This window comes from Salvelinus sp. IW2-2015, linkage group LG28, assembly GCF_002910315.2.
Source record: "Salvelinus sp. IW2-2015 linkage group LG28, ASM291031v2, whole genome shotgun sequence".
Classification (NCBI taxonomy): Eukaryota; Metazoa; Chordata; class Actinopteri; order Salmoniformes; family Salmonidae; genus Salvelinus; species Salvelinus sp. IW2-2015.
In genome coordinates, this window is record NC_036868.1 from 30,349,442 (window position 1) to 30,373,691 (window position 24,250).

Sequence of the window (24,250 nt, forward strand, 5' to 3'; positions counted from 1 at the left end):
GTGTGTGTGTGTGTGCTGTGTGTTGGTGTGGCGCCTGCGTGCGTCGGTGCGTGTATTATTACCCCAGTCTAGTGGTCTTGTACTCCATTTGAAAATGGGTTTGCAAGGCTCTGGCTTTTTCCATCCTTGGCTGTTTTTCCTGAAATGAACACGGACAGACAACTTTAGATGTCACTTCCCTTCTTTATTCCCTTCTGTGCTTCTTTCCCTCTCTCTCTCTTTTCTCTTGCTCTCGCTCCTCTACTTTCCTATCCATCTCTCTCTCTTCCTCTTCTTCCACCCTTTTTCCTGATGCTGCCGTAATACCCAGTGCAAGGTTGTGTGTGTGCCAGACAGAGACTCAGGTCTATCCTGGGAAAAGAGAGAATAGCTCGATTTATTCACATGTACATGTACTCTATGTAACAAAAGATCAATAAAGTTAACCTAAGATTAGTCAAATAAGTCTACACTATCGAGGAAGAATTTCCATCATCATTTATTTGAAAGATTAACAGTTGTTACCCTAGCCTGAATTAAATTACTTAAAGGATACTTTTAAATTTCACATGAACTGACAAACACATTTTCATAATTGTTCATTAAAAACTCAAGTGATTATGCATGCAGCAGTGGAAGAAAGAACTCATTAAAAACGTCAATAGAATCCTTTCCCCATTACACCATACGCAACAACAAAGAAACTGCACTTTAAAAAAGGGCTTCAAAGAGGTTTCTATTGCTTGCTCTCGCTCCCTTTCTCTTGTTTTTCCTATATTCATCTCTCTCTATGATTTCTCTCTGTCTCGCTTTATTTCATTATGTTGTGAAACTGCTTTGAGAGGTGAGGTAAAAAGGGTGAGGAATAGAGAGGGGAAGAGAGTGAAGGGAGGTATATAATAGAGAGGCTGGGTTAATCCAGGGTAAAAACAGAAGACACACACACACACACACACACACACACACACACTAGAAGAGGTGAATGAATATGGCATCTCTATAGCCTTCCATGTGGACTTGTTTCCTTGTGTTCATGTGTTTCCTGTGTGTGTGTCTATGTGTGTGTGGTTTATTTGTGTTATACAGAGACCCATTTATGATCCTGTCTGGAGGTCTGTCTTATGACACGGTGGGTCGGCGGCCATGTCTGACGGTGATGCATGGGAAGAGTACAGCCGTGCTGGAAATGGATTACCCCATCGTAGACTTCCTCACGCTCTGTGAGACGCCATACCCTAATGGTCAGTCATCCTGTGCAAGCGCGTGTGTGTGTGTGTGTGTGTGTGTGTGTGTGTGTGTTTGTGTGTGTGTTTGTATGCTTGCTATATCATTATCTACAAATATCCCAGTATGCCTCAGTGTGTTTATGAGTGTGTGTGTGTTTGTATGCTTGCTATATCATTATCTACAAATATCCCAGTATGCCTCAGTGTGTTTATGAGTGGAATCAATTTAATTAGCAACTACACTGACAACGTTGTTGTTGTGTTTCCAGTTGGACTAATAATACGTTGTGTCCTAGCCCTTCTCAACGTTGACATTTGACCTTTCTGTTGAATTTCCATTTGTGCTCCAAACAAAGAGTGAGTGTGTGTATGTGTGTGTGTGTTTGTTGCTCCTGTGATGAATATGAAATATCCCAGGGGAGGTTTATGCTCTGCATTCAACATACAGTACAATGAATGTTATGTTTGTATTTTCTCCCTGGTTCACAATAGCTATGTGACCTTTTTGCGTTATTACATTATTACATCAATGCCCTGTCCTTGGTGAGATGACATCCCTTGGGAAAGGGTTTCATTGATGGTGATGATTTTGGACTTTCTGTTCTCAAGATCATTATGTAATGACAGAGGTGTTGACTTTGTTGTCTTGTTTTGGTTTTGTTTGCTAATAAAGATCTGTGTGTTTTAATTGGGACCCTTTGAGTGGAGGTGGGAATAGACCTTATTCAATCGAACAGAGTTTTACATCTTGTGCCGGAATGTCTGGTTGTCTGGGTCAGAGAGGAGCTGTTATTTTTACCTGCTCTATAGCTCCAGGTAGCCTCTGATTAAGGCTTGAGAAATGAATTAGGTTAAGGTTGGATGGAGGTTTCAGCTTCCTTATTTAAATGCACTTTTTGTAAATCAGTTAGCCCCAGATTAAGGGGTGGTAGAGAAGATTCAGCCGTCAGCCATGTGTCCTTCACGGGGGGAAAGCAGTGTGTTGGGTGCAGGTAGCCTAGCGGTTAAGAGCGTTGGGCCAGTAACCTTAAAGTCGCTGGTTTGAATCCCTGGGATAACTAGGTACTCTGCCGATGTGGCCTTGAGCAAGGAACTTGTAGCTCGCGTTGGCTAATAGCGATAAATATTTACTACAGTGGAAATAGCTACTATGTTGTCTCTCACAACCAACTGTCATTTATGAATTGTTTTGATGTTATAATTGATATTATGGTTTGATGCTTGTTGTTTTGGGTTGATGGAAAAGATTGACGTTCCAGTCAGTTGCTGGTTCAAATAGTACAGTAGGCTAATCTTGGATTTTAGGGTGCTGCTTGATCAAGGTTGTACATACTGTATTTAGACGATAGATGATGAATGTGATGTTTAAAGGAATAACTTCATCCTTGGATTAAATCATACTATATGAAAGCAATTCCCAAAACTATTCAATCTCTGTCATGACATAATCCCCCTTAGGCAGTTTACTGTCGTTATGCATGTGTGAATGGGTGTAAAGAGGATGTGAGTGTATCTTAACCACAGCAAATGGGGGCTAAGTCGTGTGGATGTAGCTCATTCAAAAAGTGTGTCTACAATAGCTTGGCGTGTGTGTGTGTGTGTGTGTGTGTGTGTGTGTGTGTGTGTGTGTGTGTGTGTGTGTGTGTGTGTGTGTGTGTGTGTGTGTGTGTGTGTGTGTGTGTGTGTGTGTGTGTGTGTGTGTGTGTGTGTGTGTGTGTGTGTGTGTGTAGCTTGAAGTGTGTCTGTCGTGTTTGGCGATGGTGTGGCGATGGTGTGGTGTGATGGTGAACGACCTGATTTTGGGACTTTGATTTAATCTCGTTACAGCAACAATACTGGGCTGATTACTCCACTACTGGCTCAATCTGCTGTTACTGTTAAGAGATAGGGAGGAGGAGATGAATATGGACGGGAACAAATTAAATATTTATTATGGAAATTAGGCTTTTTGTGTGGTCATATGGAAAGATCAGCGACAGATCAATGACAGAGAGATATACAAACGAACAGATATTGGTGGGCAGGCAGACAGCACAGACAGCTGGACATAGATGGACTGACAGACATAGCGACAGACACCAAAGAAMGAGAAACACTTAGAGAATGTCTGAAACATTCAAGCAGACAAAAGGAGATAGTGAGAGAAGGCYGAGCAGAGGGACATTGATTGTCAATGTTGTGGCTGCCCTGGTTTACAATGTGTTTCTATGGGGACTTACAGCTTGCCGCTGTACTGACTCGGAAGTGAAGACACTGAATACATGTTCAAGGCTTCCAGCTCACACACTGTTCTCTGCACACACACAACTGACGCACGCACACACACGCACCTACGCACGCACCCACCCACACACATAAACACACACTAACACACACACACAAACACACACACACACATCGACCTCTTGCTGACTCAGACGCTAACAAAAGAACACATCATTTTCATCCTACCACCTCCAACAACATACTGCTATTGTTCTGCGTTATGTACAGTATAGGCATTTCAAGTCTGATATATTCTCTCATATTCCTCAATTCAGTTCATTTTCATCCAAAGCTTTATTGAGCAAAATTATGTTCCATAATCATGTAAACATCCAAACTCATCTTAAGTATAATATTGATATGCAATTTAAATGTTACTATATATCCCTAATGTGCCAAGCCTCAAGTTAATTTTTGTCAACTTCTTGAAAGCACTCAGGTTGTCCATTGAGAATTCTAGATTTCAGAGAAGATTTTCAMTGAATATACCCTACGTATAGTGTATTGTGATGATGACTGACCTCCATCTTTCTTTTTGTTGTTTTGTTTTCTGTGCAGACTTTCAGGAACCTTATGCTGTTGTGGTCCTTCTCGAAAAGGATTTAGTGGTGATCGACCTTGCACAAAATGGGTACGTCCGAACACATGTTCACAGACGGAACATGCTGCTAACATAAAGGATGTACTGTAGATACCGTGTTATTCAGACTTCCTGAATGCTCCTCTTCATTTAAAATAKAACAGTTATTACTGCCTACATACRGTTATAACTATGTCACAAACAGGACGTATACTTGTTCGATTCTGTACTTTTCATTCATTTCCATTCTGTTGCGTGCATCTCTTACAGTTTCTATGATTTGTACATGGCCTAGCATTATAGGGACTAAAACTGTGAGCTAAATGTCACTCTGTCCTGAAAAAAAAKCGATTGGGTCAACATTTCCCCTCTCCCAGTTACCCCATATTCGAGAACCCCTATCCACTGACCATCCACGAGTCTCCTGTGACCTGCTGTGAGTACTATGCTGACTGCCCTGTGGACCTCATACCCGCACTTTACTCTGTTGGCTCCAGACAGAAGCGACAGGGCTACAGCAAAAAGGTACGGGACACACATCTCTATACTACACCCTCTCGGTTACAGGGCGCAGAGCCGGCCCTAAGCAATACTTTTTTTTAAGGGGGGGTCCCCCACCTAACGGGTAAAACATTTTAGTTGTCCCCCTCTTGACAACGGAGATTTTTAAAAAGTTTATTGAATTTCTTGTAATTCTACGAATTGTGCCATGAGGCGTAGAGAATATGCTGTGGTTTTAAAGCACCTTTTTGTCCATTCTACACATTTTGSCATGGGGCGCAGATAAATTTTTTGCAGTTTTAAAACTAATTTCATGCAATTCTACTCATTGTGCCATGGGGCGGACAGAACATTTTGCAGTTTGAAAGCTAATGTCCTACAGTTRTACAAATGCTGCCATCGGGTGGAGAGAAAATGTGCAGTTTTAAAGAAAATGTTCTGCAATTCTACGCATTTTTGTGATGACTTACGCTCATTATGATAGCTGAGTGCGAGTGACTAAAACAATCAAATGGGAYCCCCCCTGGAGGTCAAGGCCCCTTGGCACATGCCRTTTGTGCCAGGTCAGTAATTCAGCCATATTTACTACAAGGTGTAGATAGCTGGCTAGAATAACTTACCAATCAGTGACTGYCATTTCGAGAGAAATATTGCTGATGCACTACGAACATTTACACTATCTAACTCTCATCAGTAAAAGTGAGACCCCTGCTGAGTACCTCATTTAAAAAATAATAATTGGGTTGTGGACCCCCTTAGCAGCCGGGGGCCTTAAGTGCCAGCTTATGTCGCTTATGCCCACGGCCGGCCTTGACTGGGCCCTATGTAATGTTCAGTACTGTGTTTTGTGCTATACCATCATATCCCACCATTGTTTACATTGAAAGTTATACAGTATATAATCTATCCCATTATATTCTACATTCCAATCCAATCTCCTGAATGTTTTTTCTTTTCAAATGTATACATTTATCCTTTCATTTATCCTCCATTTTTTCTAATCCTATCTTTATTCTACCCCCTATCCTACAGTATCTCTGTTCTGGCACTTTTTATGTCATTGTATTCTTGTTATGTTCTCCCCCGCTGTTGGAAATGTCAGCATGTCCTGACCCTCTCCTCCCTCCATCCCTTTCTCTCCTTCCCTGTTTCTTTCTGCTGTTTGTTAAGGGGTAGCGGTGGGAAGTGTTCTTACTGAAAGATCAATGTTGAGTCATACCACAGACCTTTGTATGGTGCGTATCTTGCATGTTAGAAGAAGCAACGTAAAACACACACACACACACACACACACACACCACACACACACACACACCAACACACACACACAAAAAACACACACCACACCACACACACACACACACCACACACCCACACACACACACACACACACAACCACCACACACACACAATGACATAGCATTTTCATCCTTTCCTCGACTGCGTCTGTCACCGTGGTAAAGGTCCCTCCCTCTATCTCTCAGACAAATGACATCCCATCAGCCCAGGCTGTAGCTAGAGAGAGGCATTTGTCTCCTCCTCTTGCTTCCCTCCTGTCTCATTCCAATGTCTCATAATGTTATATAGTTTGTGTAGGAAAGCTAGATTGTATCTGAAAGTATCTTCTCACTGGTTCTTATACAGTACCAGTCAAAAGTTTGGACAGATCTACTCATTCCAGGGTTTTTCTTATTTGTATTATTTCTATCTTGTTGAATCATGGTGAAGACATCAAACTATGAAAAAACACACATGGAATCATGTAGTAACCAAAAGTGTTAAACAAATCAAATATATTTTATATTTGAGATTCTTCTAAGTAGCCAACCTTTGCCTTGAGACAGCTTGCACACTCTTGGCATTCTCTCAACCAGCTTCATGAGGTTGTCACCTGGAATGCATTTATTAACAGGTGTGCTTGTTAAAAGTTAATTTGAAGATTTATTTCCTTCTTATGCGTTTGACCAATCAGTTGTGTTCTGACAAGGTAGGGTGTGTTTACAGAAGATAGCCCTTTTGGTAAAGACCAGTCCATATTATGCAAGAACAGCTCAAATGAGCAAGAGAAACGACAGTCCATCATTATTTTAAGACATGAAGGTCAGTCAATGCGGAACTTTCAAAACGTTTTCGTCAAGTGCAGTCGCAAAAACCATCAAGTGCTATGATGAACTGGGTCTCATGAGGACCGCCACAGGAAAGGAAAACCCAGAGTTACCTCTGCTGCAGAGGATAAGTTAATTAAAGTTAACTGCACTCAGATTGTAGCCCAAATAATGCTTCACAGAGTTCAAGTAACATACACATCTCAACATCAACTATGTGAATCTGGCCTTCATGGTCGAATTGCTGCAAAGAAACCACTACTTAAGGACACCAATAATAATGAAGAGACTTTGCTGGGGCCAAGAAGCACGAGCAATGGACATTAGACTGGTGGAAATCTGTCCTTTGGTCTGATGAGTCCAAATTTGWGATTTTTGGTTCCAACTGCCGTGTCTTTGTGAGACTCAGAGTAGGTAAATGGATGATCTCCGCATGTGTGGTTCCCACTGTGAGGCATAGAGGAGGTTTGATGGTGTGGGGTACTTTGCTGGTGACACTGTCAGTGATTTATTTAGAATTCAAGGCACACTTAACCAGCATGGCTACCACAACATTCTGCAGCGATACGCCATCCCATCTGGTTTGCGCTTAGTGGGACTATCATTTGTTTTTCAACAGGACAATGACCCAACACACATCAAGGCTGTGTAAGGGCTATTTGACCAAGAAGGAAAGTGATGGAGTGCAGCATCAGATGACCTGGCCTCCACAATCACCCGACCTCAACCCCATTGAGATTGTTTGAGATGAGTTGGACCACAGAGTGAAGGAAAAGCATTCAGCATATGTGGGAACTCCTTCAAGACCGTTGGAAAATCATTCCAGGTGAAGCTGGTTGATAGAATGCCAAGAGAGTGCAAATCTGTCATCAAGGCAAAGGGTGTCTACTTTGAGGAATCTAAAATATATTTTATTTGTTAAACACTTTTTWGTTTACTACATGATTCCATAGTTTTGATGTCTTCACTACTATTCTACAATGTAGAAAATAGTACAAATAAATAAAAACCCTTGAATGAGTAGGTGTGTCCAAACTCTTGACTGGTACTGTACATGCAGTATGTTTCAATCTCAATAATGACCATTTATTGTGTTGTCTTGTTTGTTGTATTGTGTTTTGCAGGAATGGCCCATAAGTGGTGGTAACTGGGGCCTTGGCACACAGAGCTACCCTGAGATCATCATCACTGGGTAGGAGACCAACTCTATTTATCCTGCCTAGCAGTCATGATGGAAAAAAACTCAAAGACAGGGAGAAGAAGCCTTTTATACTCTTAMAAAAAAGGGTTCCAAAACGGTTATTRGGTTGTCCCCATACAAMAACCCTTTTTSGCTCCAGGAAGAACACTTTTGGGGTTCCATGTAGAACCCTCTGTGGAAAGGCTTCTGTATGGAATCAAAAGGGTTCTACCTGGAACCAAAAGGGGTTATTTAAAGGGTTCTCCTATGGGGACAGCCGAATAACCCTTTAAAGGTTCTAGATAGCACTTTTTCCCCCCTAGGAGTGTAGAATACTTGAACTTTGCAAAGTGACAGTGAGGCATGGGCTTGGAAAAAGGTGTCTCTTTACAATCCTCCGCCTTGCTCTCTCTCTCTTCTCATCCCCAGACACCCCTGTGTTAGTATTCTCCCCACCTCTCAGTCTGAGGCAAAGCTACAGCATAGCAAAGTACACTCTCTGAAAAAAAGGTGCTATCCAGAACCAAAAAGGGTTCTCTGGCTGCTCCCAAAGAAGAACCATTTGGTTCCAGGTAGAACCCTTTTGGGTTCCATGTAGAACCCTTTCCACAGAGGATTCTACARGGAACCCAAAAGAGTTCTACCTGGAACCAAAAAGGGCTCAACCAGGAACCAAAAAAACGGATTCCAAGAATACCTCTCTCTGTCTCCAACTCTCTGTTCAGCTGAAATGGCAAATAGAAAAAAAAAACATATAAAGAGAGATTGGAGAACGGGTGCACCAAGTGCAGACTATACAGGGCAATCCCAGAATGCATTGCACCATTGAGAGACAGTGTTATGGTCTCTCCTCTCATGTCCATGTATTCTTCTGTAGAGCTGAATCTAGAATATAATCAGAGGTGAAGCCAAGCTGAATCATTAGAGCTGTGGGTGTGTGTGCAGAAAGCTGACGTCGTAATGATTCCCTCTCTGTTTCTCTGCCTTCTCTCCTTTCTTCGCCCTTTTCCTCTCTTTTTCTTTGCAATTCACAGGCATGCTGATGGGACTGTGAAGTTCTGGGATGCTTCTGCAAGTAAGTGCCTTTACATGGCCTTCCTTACATATAATATCTTGGCCTAGATGGCCTTAAAGAGTGATTAACCAGAAGTAAACACGGAGTCGACATGTTGCACAGTTTCCCAGCTCTGTACCGTCTACTAATGTCCCTGGTGCGTAACTGAGCTCTCTCCTGTTTTTTCCCCCAGTAATGCTCCAGGTACTATACAAGCTGAAGACGGCCAAGGTGTTTGAGAAGAGCAGGAATAATAAGGAGGAAAAGCAGAACACGGAGATTGTGGATGAGGACCCGTTTGCCATCCAGATCATGGCCTGGTGTCCTGAGAGCAGGATGCTGTGTGTGGCCGGGGTGTCTGCCAACCTCATCATATACCGCTTCAGCAAGCAGGAGATCACCACCGANCATATAAAGAGAGATTGGAGAACGGGTGCACCAAGTGCAGACTATACAGGGCAATCCCAGAATGCATTGCACCATTGAGAGACAGTGTTATGGTCTCTCCTCTCATGTCCATGTATTCTTCTGTAGAGCTGAATCTAGAATATAATCAGAGGTGAAGCCAAGCTGAATCATTAGAGCTGTGGGTGTGTGTGCAGAAAGCTGACGTCGTAATGATTCCCTCTCTGTTTCTCTGCCTTCTCTCCTTTCTTCGCCCTTTTCCTCTCTTTTTCTTTGCAATTCACAGGCATGCTGATGGGACTGTGAAGTTCTGGGATGCTTCTGCAAGTAAGTGCCTTTACATGGCCTTCCTTACATATAATATCTTGGCCTAGATGGCCTTAAAGAGTGATTAACCAGAAGTAAACACGGAGTCGACATGTTGCACAGTTTCCCAGCTCTGTACCGTCTACTAATGTCCCTGGTGCGTAACTGAGCTCTCTCCTGTTTTTTCCCCCAGTAATGCTCCAGGTACTATACAAGCTGAAGACGGCCAAGGTGTTTGAGAAGAGCAGGAATAATAAGGAGGAAAAGCAGAACACGGAGATTGTGGATGAGGACCCGTTTGCCATCCAGATCATGGCCTGGTGTCCTGAGAGCAGGATGCTGTGTGTGGCCGGGGTGTCTGCCAACCTCATCATATACCGCTTCAGCAAGCAGGAGATCACCACCGAAGTTGTACAGGTGGGTTAGTGTGTGTGTGTTCACCATTTCTCTGTACTTACCATGTTTAATTGTTGGATAGTGTAAACTGAGAAACATACCCATTTATTATGTATGCTTAAAGCCTGTATGTAGCCTGTATGCCAGTATGTATGCCATGACAACAGACACACAGTGTAGTGATAAATATAGCCACCCGTAGACAGCTAGATTCTCCCTTCTCTCATTAGTGGCTAAGTGATGTTTCTTGTGTCCTGAAGGCTGTTCCTAGAGACAGTGTTTACCCCTTCACTCCCGAGGCCTCCCAATGCCCCGTTAGATGAGTCTCCAGCCAGTAAGAACACAATGTGGTTGCCATGACAACATGCACACAGTTAACAGCCTAACCAGTGGATCATTATTTTGCGGCAGCTGTGAGAAGTGAGCTGGCTGGCTGGCTGGCTGGCTGGCTGGCTGGCTGGCTGGCTGGCTGTCTGTCTGACGGACTCACGGACTGACGTACTGACGGGCTGACGGACTGACGGACTGACGGACTGACGGACTGACGGACTGACGGACTAACGGACTGAGATCAAGTATGTGACCTGTGAAGAGATTGAGAGCAGAGTTTAAGCAGCAGTGAATATTAAAATTAGGAGCTTCTCTTCTCACAGGGCAATCTTTACCCCCAACCCCAGATACAGAGAGAGGTAGAGAGAAAAGAGGGCACAGATCATCATCACCTACACATTCCAATACTGCTAATTAGACTCCCATCATGCACCAGCGCACCCACGGCCTGTGGGTGCGCTGGTGATTGGTTGTGTGTGTGTGGGGTTGGGGGGGAGTGGCGGTGCAGTACAGTAGCCTGAAGGAGGACTTAGAAGAAACCCTGGGATATCTCCACTTCAGAGCACCTCATTGACCCTGCAATCACCCCCACAAAAACACACACACACACACACACACACACACACACACACACACACACACACACACACNCACACACACACACACACACACACACACACACACACACACACACACCAGAAGGCAAAGCCACTCACCAGATTGACATGCTGAGACCATTTGTAGGTGTCATTATAGATGAAGAGTCCTTCTCTCTTTGAAGAGACACTGTTAGCGTTCACTGATTCAAGTGGTGGGAAAGAAACTGCTCAGAAGGCACTTTAGTCCCACTGAAACAAAGGCTGCTTAACTTTCATAATTGAGTTTCTGGAATGTGCGTGCATGTGTGTGTACCCCAGCTGTTGGAGGTGCGCTTGCAGTACGAGGTGAATGACATGGAGTCCCCTCCAGAGGGGGGAGGAGGGGGTGACCGCGGAGGCGGGGGGGACCGTGACCTGCCCACCCCCGGAACAGCCTCACCCAGCCCCCAGACCACCGGACCCCCGACACACCCCTCCACCAGCAGCAACTCCTCTGACGGGGTCCGAGACAACGTAGCCTGCCTTAAGTATGCACCCTGCACCACCACCGGGTCACATACAGTACTTACCATACACACACATTCCCTCTCTGCAACAAAGTGGGCCTTTGGGACACACCACTTAGCTACCCACCCACAGGCTATCCAACTGGGTGGGGAGCTACCCCTCCCTTCCTCTTTCTCTGTCTTTCTCTCCCTCTCCATCTCTCTCTCTCTATCTGTAGGGTGCGTAGTACCCCTCTAAAGCAGTCTCCGGGGTACCAGGTAGAGTTGGTGGTGCAGCTGGTGTGGGTGAGTGGAGAGCCCCCCCAACAGATCACAAGCCTGGCCCTCAACTCCTCCTACGGACTGTAAGTATAAGGTGGTAGACGGTGCATGTATATGAGATGTACTGTACACCCTAATGAAACAACCCAGTATGGCAGTTACATCTGGAGCTATGTGCGAACCAACCAAGGATACTGTAAAAGTAAGATACGAAGGGTCGATAGGAAGGGTCGATATCTCAACTTGAGTAACAAGTCCTCAATTCAAAGAGTCAAAATGTGGTTTTGAGCCCTTGTTTTGGGCCTGTCTGATATGATTTTCCTAGTACAGCCAAGCTGGAATGGAATCAAGCCCCTCTCAACATAATTTATGTCTGCTGGGAAATTCAGACTGAGACTTCTGTTGTTTTGTTTTCTGGTAGAACTAGCTATATCTCATCTGAACCCCAATTTCATATCTTTTTTTCCATATCTCCCTCTCTCAACTTCTCCTTCTCTCCTCTCCCCCTTCTCTRTCTATCTCTCCCTACCCCTACTCTCTCTCTCCAACAGGATTGTGTTTGGGAACAGTAATGGGCTGGCAGTGGTGGACTATCTCCAGAAGACAGTGCTGTTGAACCTGGGGACAGTGGAGCTGTATGGGTCTAACGATCCCTACCAGAGACAGCCTCGCTCTCCACGCAAGACACGCCAGCCTTCCGGAGGTAATGGTAAAGACTGTTACCAGTTCACTGATTTTACCACCAAGCAGATAGCTTTCTGTAGGCGTGTACTATATATGGACTTTCAGTACAGTCTTTTGTAGTCTAGTACTAGATATGGTTTATGTCATCTTAATTAAACTACTACTTATAGGTATGTAGATATGGTCTGATGCAGTATTATACGATGTTACAGGGATGAGAGGTATATTTGGTAGATGTGCTTACAGACTGTTCAGGCTGTATCACATGCGCAGGCAGTCAAAAAATAGCAATGGTGGTGGTGACGAGGTTGTATGAGGTTCTCTGTCTCCTCTCCTCCGTCTCTGTATCTTTGCAAATCCTTGAGAGGATTTTGAATGGTATCTAAATTGTTCTTTTGACGAGTCAGTACATCATCTTCTCTCTGTGGTGCCTAGCTGGCACACACACTCAGACACATAAACGCCCGTCTTCCTTTCCTACACACACCCTGTCAGTGCAGCACTGTGTTATTGACAGACAGCAGCGTCACTGACTGCATTATGACATACTGCCACCTTCTGCTCAGTGATTGTACTACAGTCTCCAGCATCACCAAATCAATGCCAGTAACCGCTGTGGTGTAATGACTCTGTAACCTGCGTGGCTTAGCAACAGCTTGATGAGGAAATTAGAAGTGTGTGTGTGTGTGTGTGTGTGTGTGTGTGTGTGTGTGTGTGTGTGTGTGTGTGCTTTTAGCAATCTTGGTGTAATGCACTTTGGTAAGCGGTGGGCTGGCACCTGTCAGAGTGGGTGTCTGAGCAGTAAATGCCTTCTCCAGCTGTGCTGTCTGTCTACCACACAGGACTAGAGTCTGTCTGTCTGTCTTGCGTCTGTCCTGTCTGGTCTGTCTGTCTGTCCTGTCCGTCCGTCCTCCGTCCGTCCGTCCGTCCCGGTCCGGTGTCGCCGACCTGCGCACAGACCTGATCTTCGTTTTTTTTTTTTTTTTGATTTTCTTGTCTATTCGGCCGCGGCCGCGACTACCGGATCCCCCCTCAAAGCGTTCGCCCGCCCCGCATCGATCACATCCCCAGGATCAGACGCTGACCCATCTCACACGCCACCGGTGCGGTCCGACTGACTTCCAGAACAGTCCTGCCAACAAGCCTGACCTGCCGCCGCACTAGAACTCAATACCTGTAAGACCCGTCGCTCGGCCTGGTCACCCCTCCCCCAGAGCACGGGGCACCCACCGGCCACTCTGCATATACGCTCTTGCGCGCACTCCCAATGCAACGCTAGCCCACTAAATCCGCACCATCACTCCAGCTAACATAGCGGTGCAAACAGAAAGGAGAAAAGGACAGAGTGCATGTAATCTGCAGTTTGATAAGAATGATATCTAATGTCGTGCAATGTCTGTCTTTTCCGCTGCAGGTCTGTGTGATATCAACGAGGGCTCTGCCTCGGAGGACCGCTGCAAATCCCCCACTTCAGGTAAACTGTCTTTCAGCATGTTAGAGTAGGCATTACACTGGTACCCACATCAGTTACAACACCTACTGACTTTACCCACAACCCATTGTTAAGTAACAGGTGGGTTGTGGATAATAAGCATGATTCACTTGAAGACTGTATATTGACCTAACCTGAAAATGATGAATTCAGTGTAAACAACATTTCATTCGAAATCATGGGCATTAATAAGGAGTTAGTCCCACATTTGCTGCTGTAACAGCCTTCTATGAAGGCTTTCCACTAGATTTTGGAACATTGCTGCAGGGACTTGCTTCCATTCAGCCACAAGAGTATTAGTGAGGTCGGGCACTGATGTTGGGKGATTAGGCCTGGCTCGCAGTCGGCGTTCCAATTCATCCCAAAGGTGTTCGATGGGGTTGAGGTCAGGGCTCTGTGCAGGCCAGTCAAGGACATTCTACTGCCAATYTTTGTCTATGGAGATTACATTGATTTTATACASCTGTCAGCAACGGGTGTMGCTGACATAGCCAAATCCACTAATTTGAAGGGGTGTCCACATACTTTTGTGTATATAGTTTATTTGCATGCAATTCTATTCGAATGCATCAGCGAGATTTGGTTGCTATTGGTAAATATGGTTTTCTCTTAGATGTCACACTCAAACCTTTGGATGTTACAGTTCTCTGTCTGTGAAAGTTTGATTTCAGGCAGACTTTATTGAACTGGAGGGTTTTGGGTTTAAATAATACTTTTGTTACAGGTCTCAGTTGTGTACTGACACTTCATACTTTCAATAAAATAGAAAGTATGTATCAGATTGATTTTGGCAGMTGTTTCAGTATGTGTTATCAAAACCTGAGACATTAGCAGTAAACTGCGGAGAGGCCACTATGATTCTGAATTGCCTAGACAGTTAAGACCATAAAACTCACTGAGTTAGTGAGTACTCTGAAGTCAGTCCAAGATATAAACTAATATCCTATTTGGTAGGAATCAATATATTTCTAAGGAGGGTTAGTTTAGTTTATATGGACTTTACTGTCTTGGAAAACCTCAATAATCCCATTAAAATGAGAAAAAAGCTTTTTCTAGGATCCTACAATTTGCCAAAATATATATTTTTTCTATCTAGGACTTTGTCTGTCTTCCAGACCTCATATTTTGTTTGAACTTTTATAGGACCTGATGTAGTGGTTTTCTTTCCAGTGGGTTTTACTCATTTAATGCTGTGYCGTTTGCAGATCTAGATTTGAAATGAAACTGAAAACCTCCATGTGAGTTCCAAGGGAGATCGGATCATGTAGCTAGGAGATGCAGATTCAATTATAGATTGTTGACAAACTAAATATTGATTTATTACCTAAAGTATGTGGAACATGGTCATAAACAGGTCAACAACAAACAACACCTTTCACACAACTTAATCCAAACATCTGTCCGTTGTTAGATTTGCACAAACAAATCGTTACTGTCGAGACAAGGTGCTTCCTCGATGCCCTGCCCTGGACATCTATTCTCGGTTTGCTAAATTAGCATTTGAGGTGACGAGGCATGCTAATGAGAGAACAACCCAGTTCCATCTCATTACTGGGAGCTTGATATTAACACARGGACACCGGGGCTCAAACACAGAGCTGAGCTGCTTTTTAAAAGGTCACCGAAAAAAATGAAGTAGTCCCAAGACTGAAGTCCCACTGCAAGCTATGTTCCAGGTGTTCAGCCAACCACGCCAACCCCCAACGTCTGGTGTCGCTAGCTAGACACTGCCTCAGTTCACCTGCTATTGATGAGGATGGCATATCTGATATGCAGTCTTGACMTGCGCATATGTCTCCTCCTAATTGAGATTCTAGAGTCGTCGGGAGAGTCAACAAGGCTTTAAAGCTTAAAAATGTACACTATGTCAACAAGCATTCTGCATGCACCCAGATAGTGTTGAAACTGAAGATTGAAGTAAACTGCTACCAATTGGTTTACATGTTACAATGTTAACAAGCAGAAAAACTGCCCTTCCACGAATGGACACATTTCGGGAACTGTGATTGGTAGGCGGTATGGTAAAGTACCAGGATGTTTCTAACTGCACGTTTATCTACTTCCTCCCAAAAGTGTTGGCGTTAAACCATCAGCAATTCTACAATGGAAGTGGGGGTAGAGGAGGTAAGAGTGGCCAAAGACTTCAACCCTGGAATAGTTTGGTCAGGGATAGTACACCGTATAAAATAAGGTGTCCGCCCCTGTTTTCCTCTAACAACCTGTCTCTGTCTCTGTTTCATAGTCACCTCAGTGGCACTGAATCACTGTTTGACTTAGAAAACACACAAATAACATGCACACACCCACACAGACACACACGTATAACGGCATAGCCTAGACCACCATTGCATGCTACATGTTTGTAGCACGATTGTCACGTCGTGAAATGTGCCTGTGGCAAATGTCCTTATCAGCCTCGACGATTGTTCCACCTTCACCCCCGCTCCTGATTGGCTGTCTGTCTGTCTGTAGTTATGACATCACAGCAGTCTATTTGCATTCAATCTGTTCTGTCTGTCCGACACCGTTGACTTTGCAGCAAGGTTTGTCTTCGCTATCTTTCTCTACCTCGTWGATTTTGGGAAATGATCCGTTTAAGAAGTGCTATCTTTGCTTTCAATACAAATTCTGTGTGCAATTCTGTTTGCAAGGTGTCTGTAACATTAGTTAATACGGAATAGAAATGGACTGTAATTTTGGAGGCTCCAAAAGTGAATGAGGTTCTGACTACTTAGCTAACAGTGCCTTTTAGGCCTCCCCAGAGATACACCTTCTCTGCTTGCACTGTATTGTCCTTCCACTGTCTTCTTCCATCCTGCTCACTTCCTGTTTCCTGTTTCCTTCCTGTCCTCGATGCATGCTCCTGTGGTGAGGGGTTCTTAATGAATGTGTATCTTCTTACAATTCCTCTCTTCCAGGGCACTGCGTGTGCGACGTACGACAGCTTACTACCTTGTTGTTATTTTGTCCGTTCCAGCATTCCTCTTTGATTCAACAGGGTTGTCTTCCTCTGATGCTCCAATGCTTCCTTCCTGTTTCATTCTAAAGCAGTTTTGCCTCCAATGAAGCACAATGAAGCAATGKCCAGCAATGTGTATGTCTTGTAATGCTATAAGCACAACCACAGCTCAGTCCTATCTGCTAGTTCCCAACTCCTAGCTTCTAGCTAGCTTTGCATGGCCTGTCGTGTTAGCTTAGGTGTGTTTGTAAAGAGGGATGTTCTCTTTTTTCCAGCAAAGATGTCACGGAAATTAAGCTTGCCTACTGAGCTAAAGCCAGACTTGGGTAAGCCTTAACTTCGTGTTTACAATTTTGCTTTTCTTAATAATTTTTTTCAAAAAACTGGACTCCACTGTATCCTCAAGTCCAAATGGTCTCACGATATGAGCATCTCAAAGGAATAATACGAGTTCCATAGTTAGGCTACTATCCATGAATAGAACCTTATGTAGTTTTCTATAAGATGTTATTGTACATATATTGCACTAGGGTTGGCAAAGAGCCCCGTCGACTACCAAATTGATAAATGCATCCTATGGATTTCCCCAGAAATACAGTCAGACTAACTAACTAACGATCATCATTTGGCAGTCTCTCTGCTACTTCTTGAGATAAACCTGGAGATAAGAGGTGGAGAGGACAGATTATTATATATATATTTTCCCCCTTTTTCTCCCCAATTTCAATCTTGTTTTATTGCTGAAACTCCCCAACTGGCTCGGGAGGCTAAGGTCGAGTCATGCGTCCTCCGAAACATGACCTGTCAAACTGTGCTTCTTAACACCCTCTCACTTAAGCCAGAAACCAGCCGCACATTGTGTCGGAGGAAACACCGTTCACCTGACTACCGAGTTCAGCGTGCAGGCGCCTGGCCTGCCACAAGGAATCGCTAMAGGATGATGAGCCACGATGAGTCCCCCCGGCTGAACCCTCCCCTAACCCGGACYTAGCTGGGCCAATTGTACGCCGCCCTATGGGACCCCCGATCGCYGCCGGTTGTGATARAACCCGGGATCGAACCCGGGTCTGTAGTGGCGCTGCAGTAGACCGCTGGGCTACTCGGGAAGCCCAGCAAAAAAAATTGTAGAGAACTTAACAGAAGTTCTACTACAACACGTTTTGGTTGGATATTTTACCAACTTCTACMGTAAACTAACCAGCACACTGTTGCACAATAGAGCTTTCTGTGTATGTGTGTGTGTTCGGAAGTTATCTCTTCCTCTATTTGTTTATTTTGTGATTAGTATTTTCTTAAAGTTAAAACGTTTTCTTATAGGTGACCGACAGATGCAACTACAGAACAAAACATCCTTTAATTGTGTTTTATCTGCACAGTTTACCCAAAACAAAAAGCACAATTTCCTTCCTAGGACGCCCAAATGGTAGAAACCGTTGAATGGGAAAGAGAGGGGTATTTGGTCAGCACCTTGAATGTGCCAAATCTGTCTGATGCAGGGATATTATAGGGTAGTACATTTTTTGAGAGGTGTTGACATATACAGTGCCTTACAAAAGTATTCATTCCCCTTGGCATTTTTCCTATTTTGTTGCATTACAACCTGTAATTTAAACTGATTTTTGTTTGGATTTCATGTAATGGACATACACAAAATWGTTCAAATTGGTGAAGTGAAAAAAATAAATAAAAAATAAAAAAATGTAAAAACAATTACAACGGGAAAGTGACGCGTGCATATGTATTCACCCCCTTTGCTATGAAGCCCCTAAAATAAATCTGGTGGAATCAATTACGTTCAGAAGTCACATAATTAGTTAAATAAAGTCTACCTGTGTGCAATCTAAGTGTCACATGATCTGTCACATGATATACACCTGTTCTGAAAGGCCCCAGAGTCTGCAACACCATTAAGCAGGGGCGGCAGGGTAGCCTAGTGGTTAGTAACAGAAAGGTTGGGCTAGTAAACGAAAGGTTGCAAGTTCAAATCCCCGAGCTGATAAGGTACAAATCTGTCGTTCTGCCCCTGAACAAGGCAGTTAACACACTGTTCCTAGGCCGTCATTGAAAATAAGAATTACTTCTTAACTGACTTGCCTAGTTAAATAAAGGAAAAATAATAAAAAATAAACAACGGGAACCACCAAGCAAGTGGCACCATGAAGACCAAGGATCTCTCCAAACAGGTCAGGAWCAAAGTTGTGGAGAAGTACAGATCAGGATTGGACTATAAAAAAATATGTGAAACTTTGAACATCACTGTTAAATCAATTATTAAAAAAAGAATATGGCACCACAACAAACCTGCCAAGAGAGGGCTGCCCACCAAAACTCATGGACTAGGCAAGGGCATTAAAGTAGAGTCAGCACATAAAGAACATTTGGCATGTAGGGGAGAGACCCATAGGAAGGGCATTAATCAGAGAGGCAACAAAGAGACTAAAGATAACCCTGAAGGAGCTGCAAACCCTGAAGGAGTATCTGTCCATAGGACCACTTTAAAAGCCGTACACTCCACAGAGCTGGGCTTTACGGAAGAGTGGCCAGAAAAATAAGCAAACATGTTTGGTGTTCGCCAAAAGGCATGTGGGAGACTCCCCAAACATATGGATGAAGGTAGTCTGGTCAGATGAGACTGAAATGGAGCTTTTAGTACARCAAGGAAAACGCTATGTCTGGCACAAACACAACACCTCTRATCACCCTGAGAATACCATCCCCACAGTGAAGCATGGTGGTGGCAGCATTATGCTGTGTGGARGTTTTTCAGTTTCGACTGGGAAACTGGTCAGAATTGAAGGAATGATGGATGACGCTAAATACGGGGAAKTTCTTGAGGGYAACCTGTTTCAGTCTTCCAGAGATTCGAGACTGGGACGGAGGTTCACCTTCCAGCAGGACAATGACCTTACTAAAATAACACTTGAGTGGTTTTCGGGGAAACATTGAAATGTCTTTGAATGGCCTAGTCAAAGCCCAGACCTCAATCCAATTGAGAATCTGTGGTATGACTTAAAGATTGCTATACACCAGTGGAACCCATCCAACTTGAAGGAGCTGCAGCAGTTTTGACTTGAAGAATGGGCAAAAATCCCAGTGGCTAGATGTGCCAAGCTTATAGAGACATACCCCAAGAGACTTACAGCTATAATTGCCYCAAAAMGTGMCTCTACAAATTTTTGACTTTGGGGGGTGAATAGTTATGCACGCTCAAGTTTTCTGTTTTTTTGTGTTATTTCTTGTTTGTTTCACAATAATACATATTTTGCATCTTCAAAGTGGTAGGCATGTTGTGTAAATAAAATGTAACCAAAAAAAATCGATTTTAATTTCAGGTTGTAAGGCTACAAAATAGGAAAAATGCCAAGGGGGGTGAATACTTTCGCAAGCCACTGTAACACAATAACTAAGTGTTTATACATTGTTTATGAAGTTTAGTTAATTCATCATCRCATTAATTATTATCAACTTAATCATTATCAACTCACAAATAACTATTGAGACTAAAAATACTGTATTAGCGTATTAAATTAACACCTRGTTTAAGGTGTTGATGATGGGTGTTTTGTTTTTACTGATAAATAAAATAAGACAAGTACAAGGTTGTAAAGTTTTAGTGACATCTTCCTATGGYTCTCTCTCCTACATGCCAAATGTTCTTTATGTGCTGACTCTTACTTTTATGAGTTCCATCTGCCCTACAGATAAAAGTTGTTTTATATTAATTGTTACCCATCTGGACCTCAAACTCTTAGTTTGCCACATAAGGAAAAAGGTTTTCCCCACAGTTTTTTGTACTGTTAAAAAGATACAGTACATCTGCTCATCCACAGCTATTTTACTACATTTCAAAAGGTGTTTAGACCTGTTTAAAATGAATGTCTGCTCGCTGTTTGCTTCTCCCGAGTGTAATTGCTATTTTAGCTCAGTGATACAATAATGTTTTAACCGCAATGTTGTTTGRCAGATTCCAACCGCAGTCTAACAACCATACAGCTGTTGTTTACAGTATTTAGGTACTGTATGTTTGTGTGTTGTGTGTATTCTCTCTCTGTGTGTGCGGGTGCTTTACCTCTCTGTCCTCTCCTCTACTGTTCTCCTGTCTGTATGTCCTCCACGGGGCGCCAACCCACTAGACCACCGGGACAACTCCTTCAGCCGTTCACGCTCCTCCTCCGTCACCTCCATTGACAAGGAGGCACGCGAGGCCATCACCTCCTTCCACTTCTGTGAGACATTCGCTCGGAAGGGGGACAGCACCATCACACCCTGCCTGTACGTGGGCACCTCCCTGGGCACAGTGCTGGCTGTGGCCCTCAACTTGCCTCCTGCTGGGGAACAGAGGCTACTGCAGCCCGTCATCGTCTTGCCTAGCGGTGGGTGTCTGGGTTATGTGTAAATGGATGAGTTTTTGTGATTGTGCGAGTATGCAAATGAATACATAAGGCATGCTAACAACTCTTTGTTTCTGTACACACATTACATCTTGCTCTACACATAATCTACAGTACCAGTCAAAAGTTTGGACACCGACTCATTCAAGGGTTTTTCTTTATTTGTACAATTTTTTCTACTTTGTGGAATAATAGTAGAGATCAAATCAAACTTTATTTGTCACACACGCCGAATACAACAGGTGTAGACCTTACCGTGAAATGCTTACTTTACAACCKGTTAATCAACAGTGCAGTTCAAGAACAGTTAAGAAAATATTTACCAAAAAAACAAAAGTAAAATATAACAAAAAGTAACACAATAACATAACAATAACGAGGCTATGTACAGCGGGTACTGGTACCGAGTCAGTGTGAGGGGGACAGGTTAGAGGTAATTTGCACATGTAGGTAGGGGTGAAGTGACTATGCATAGATAATAAACAGCGAGTAGCAGCAGTGTACAAATGGAGMACAGGGGGTCAATGTAATAGTACGGTGGCCATTTGATTAATTGTTCAGCAGTCTTATGGCTTGGGGGTAGAAGCTGTTAAGGAGCTTTTTTGTCCTAGACTTGGCGCTCCGGTACCGCACGCCGTGAGGTAGCAGAGAAAACAGTCTATGACTTGGGTGACTGGATTCTGACAATTTTATGGGCTTTCCTCTGACACCGCCTATTATATAGGTCTTTGATTGCAGGAAGCTTGGCCCCAGTGATGTATTGGGGCGTACGAACTACCCTCTGTAGCGCCTTACGGTCAGATGCCGAGCAGTTACCATACCAGGCGGTGATGCAACCGGTCAGGATGCTCTCTGTGGTGCAGCTGTAGAACTTTATGAGGATCTGGGGACCTATGCCAAATCTTTTCAGTCTCCTGAGGGGGAAAAGGTTTTGTTGTACCATCTTCACAACTGTCTTGGTGTGTTTAGACCATGATAGATCGTTGGTGATATGGACACCAAGAAACCTTCTAACTTTCACCCCGCTCCACTACAGTCCCATTGATGTTAATGGGGGCCTGTTCAGCCCGCCTTTTCTTGCAGTTCACGATCAGCTCCTTTGTCTTGCTCACATTGAGAGAGAGGTTGTTGTCCTGGCACCACACTGACAGTTCTCTGACATCCTCCCTATAGGCCGTCTCATCGTTGTCGGTGATCAGGCCTACTACTTTTGTGTCGTCAGCAAATTTAATGATGGTGTTGGAGTCATGTTTGGCCACGCAGTCGTGGGTGAACAGGGAATACAGGAGAGAACTAAGTACACACCACTGAGGGGGCCCCAGTGTTAAGGATCAGCGTTGCAGACAAGTTGTTGCCTACTCTTACCACCTGGGGGGGCGGCCCGTCAGGAAGTCCAGGATCCAGTTGCAGAGGGAGGTGTTTAGTTCCAGGGTCCTTAGCTTAGTGATGAGCTTCGTGGGCACTATGGTGTTGAATGCTGAGCTGTAGTTAATGAACAGCATTCTCACATAGGTGTTCCTTTTGTCCAGGTGGGAAAGGACAGTGTGGAGTGTGATCTGTTGGGGCGGTATGAGCAGTGGAGTGGGTCTAGGGTATCCGGGAGGATGCTGTTGATGTGAGCCATGACCAGCCTTTCAAAGCACTTCATGTAGGCAGGTTACCTTCGCTTCCTTGGCCACAGGGACTATGGTGGTCTGCTTAAAAAATATTACAGACTCAGTCAGGAAGAGGTTGAAAATGTCAGTGAAGACACTTGCCAGTTGGTCCGTGCATGCTTTGAGTACACGTCCTAGTAATCCATCTGGCCCCGCGGCTTTGAGAATGTTGACCTGTTTAAAGGTCTTGCTCACATCGGCTACCGAGAGCATTATCACACAGTCATCCAGAACAGCTGGTGCTCTCGTACATGCTTCAGTCAGTGTTGCTTGCCTCGAAGCGAGCATAAAAGGCATTTAACTCATCTGGTAGGCTCGTGTCACTGGGCAGCTCACGCCTGGGTTTCCCTTTGTAGTCCGTAATAGTTTTCAAGCCCAGCCACATCCGACGAGCGTCAGAGCCGGTGTAGTAGGATTCAATCTTAATCCTGTATTGACGCCTTGCTTGTTTGATGGTTCGTCTGAGGGCATAGCGGGATTTCTTATAGGCGCCCGGATTAGTGTCCCACTCCTTAAAAGCGGCTAGCCTTTAGCTCGATGCGGATGTTGCCTGTAATCCATGGCTTCTGGTTGGGATATGCAGTCACTGTGGGGACGACGTCATCGATGAACTTATTGATGAAGCCGATGACAGAGGTGGTATACTCCTCAATGTCATTGGATGAATCCCGGAACARATTCCAGTGTCTACTAGTAAAACAGTCCTGTTGCGTAGCATCCGCACCATCTGACCACTTCCGTATTGAGCGAGTCACTGGTACTTCCTGTTTTAGTTTTTGCTTGTAAGCAGGAATCAGGAGGATGGAATTATGGTCGGATTTACCAGATGAAGGGCGGGTGAGAGCTTTGTATGCATCTCTGTGTGTAGATTAAAGGTAGTCTAGAGTTTTTTTCCCTCTGGTTGCACATGTGACATGCTGGTAAAAAGTTGGTAAAACTGATTTAAATTTGCCTGCATTAAAGTTCCCGGCCACTAGGAGAGCCGCTTCTGGGTGAGCATTTTCTTGTTTATGGCCTTATAGAGTTGGTTGAGTGCGCTCTTAGTTCCAGCATCAGTCTTTGGTGGTAAATGGAAAGCTACGAATAATATAGATGAGAAGTCTCTTGGTAGATAGTGTGGTCTACAGCTTATCATAAGGTACTCTACTTCAGGCGAGCAATACCTCGAGATGTCTTTAATATTAGACATCGCGCACCAGCTGTTATTGACAAAATGACACACACCCCCACTCCTCATCTTACCAGATGTAGCTTCTCTGTTCTGCCGGTGCATTGAAAATCTCTCCAGCTCTATATTGTTTATGTCGTCGTTCAACCACGACTCGGTGAAACATAGGATATTACAATTCTTAATTAATGTCCCATTGGTAGGATAA

At 44.1% G+C, this 24,250-nt stretch overlaps 1 protein-coding gene across 1 annotated transcript in view; it reads left to right on the top strand.

The window, feature by feature from the left end:
- The window catches only part of LOC111954296 (syntaxin-binding protein 5-like), a 186,017-nt gene that overhangs the window by 153,398 nt on the left and 8,369 nt on the right, over positions 1–24,250 (top strand). The window contains exons 13-24 of the mRNA XM_070435855.1: positions 1,066–1,220; positions 4,029–4,101; positions 4,428–4,575; positions 7,781–7,848; positions 8,871–8,911; positions 9,795–10,018; positions 11,245–11,453; positions 11,651–11,776; positions 12,245–12,402; positions 13,792–13,851; positions 17,104–17,154; positions 20,962–21,201. Coding sequence (XP_070291956.1) covers positions 1,066–1,220; positions 4,029–4,101; positions 4,428–4,575; positions 7,781–7,848; positions 8,871–8,911; positions 9,795–10,018; positions 11,245–11,453; positions 11,651–11,776; positions 12,245–12,402; positions 13,792–13,851; positions 17,104–17,154; positions 20,962–21,201 — 1,553 coding nt within the window. The remainder of the gene's footprint in view (positions 1–1,065; positions 1,221–4,028; positions 4,102–4,427; positions 4,576–7,780; positions 7,849–8,870; positions 8,912–9,794; positions 10,019–11,244; positions 11,454–11,650; positions 11,777–12,244; positions 12,403–13,791; positions 13,852–17,103; positions 17,155–20,961; positions 21,202–24,250) is intronic.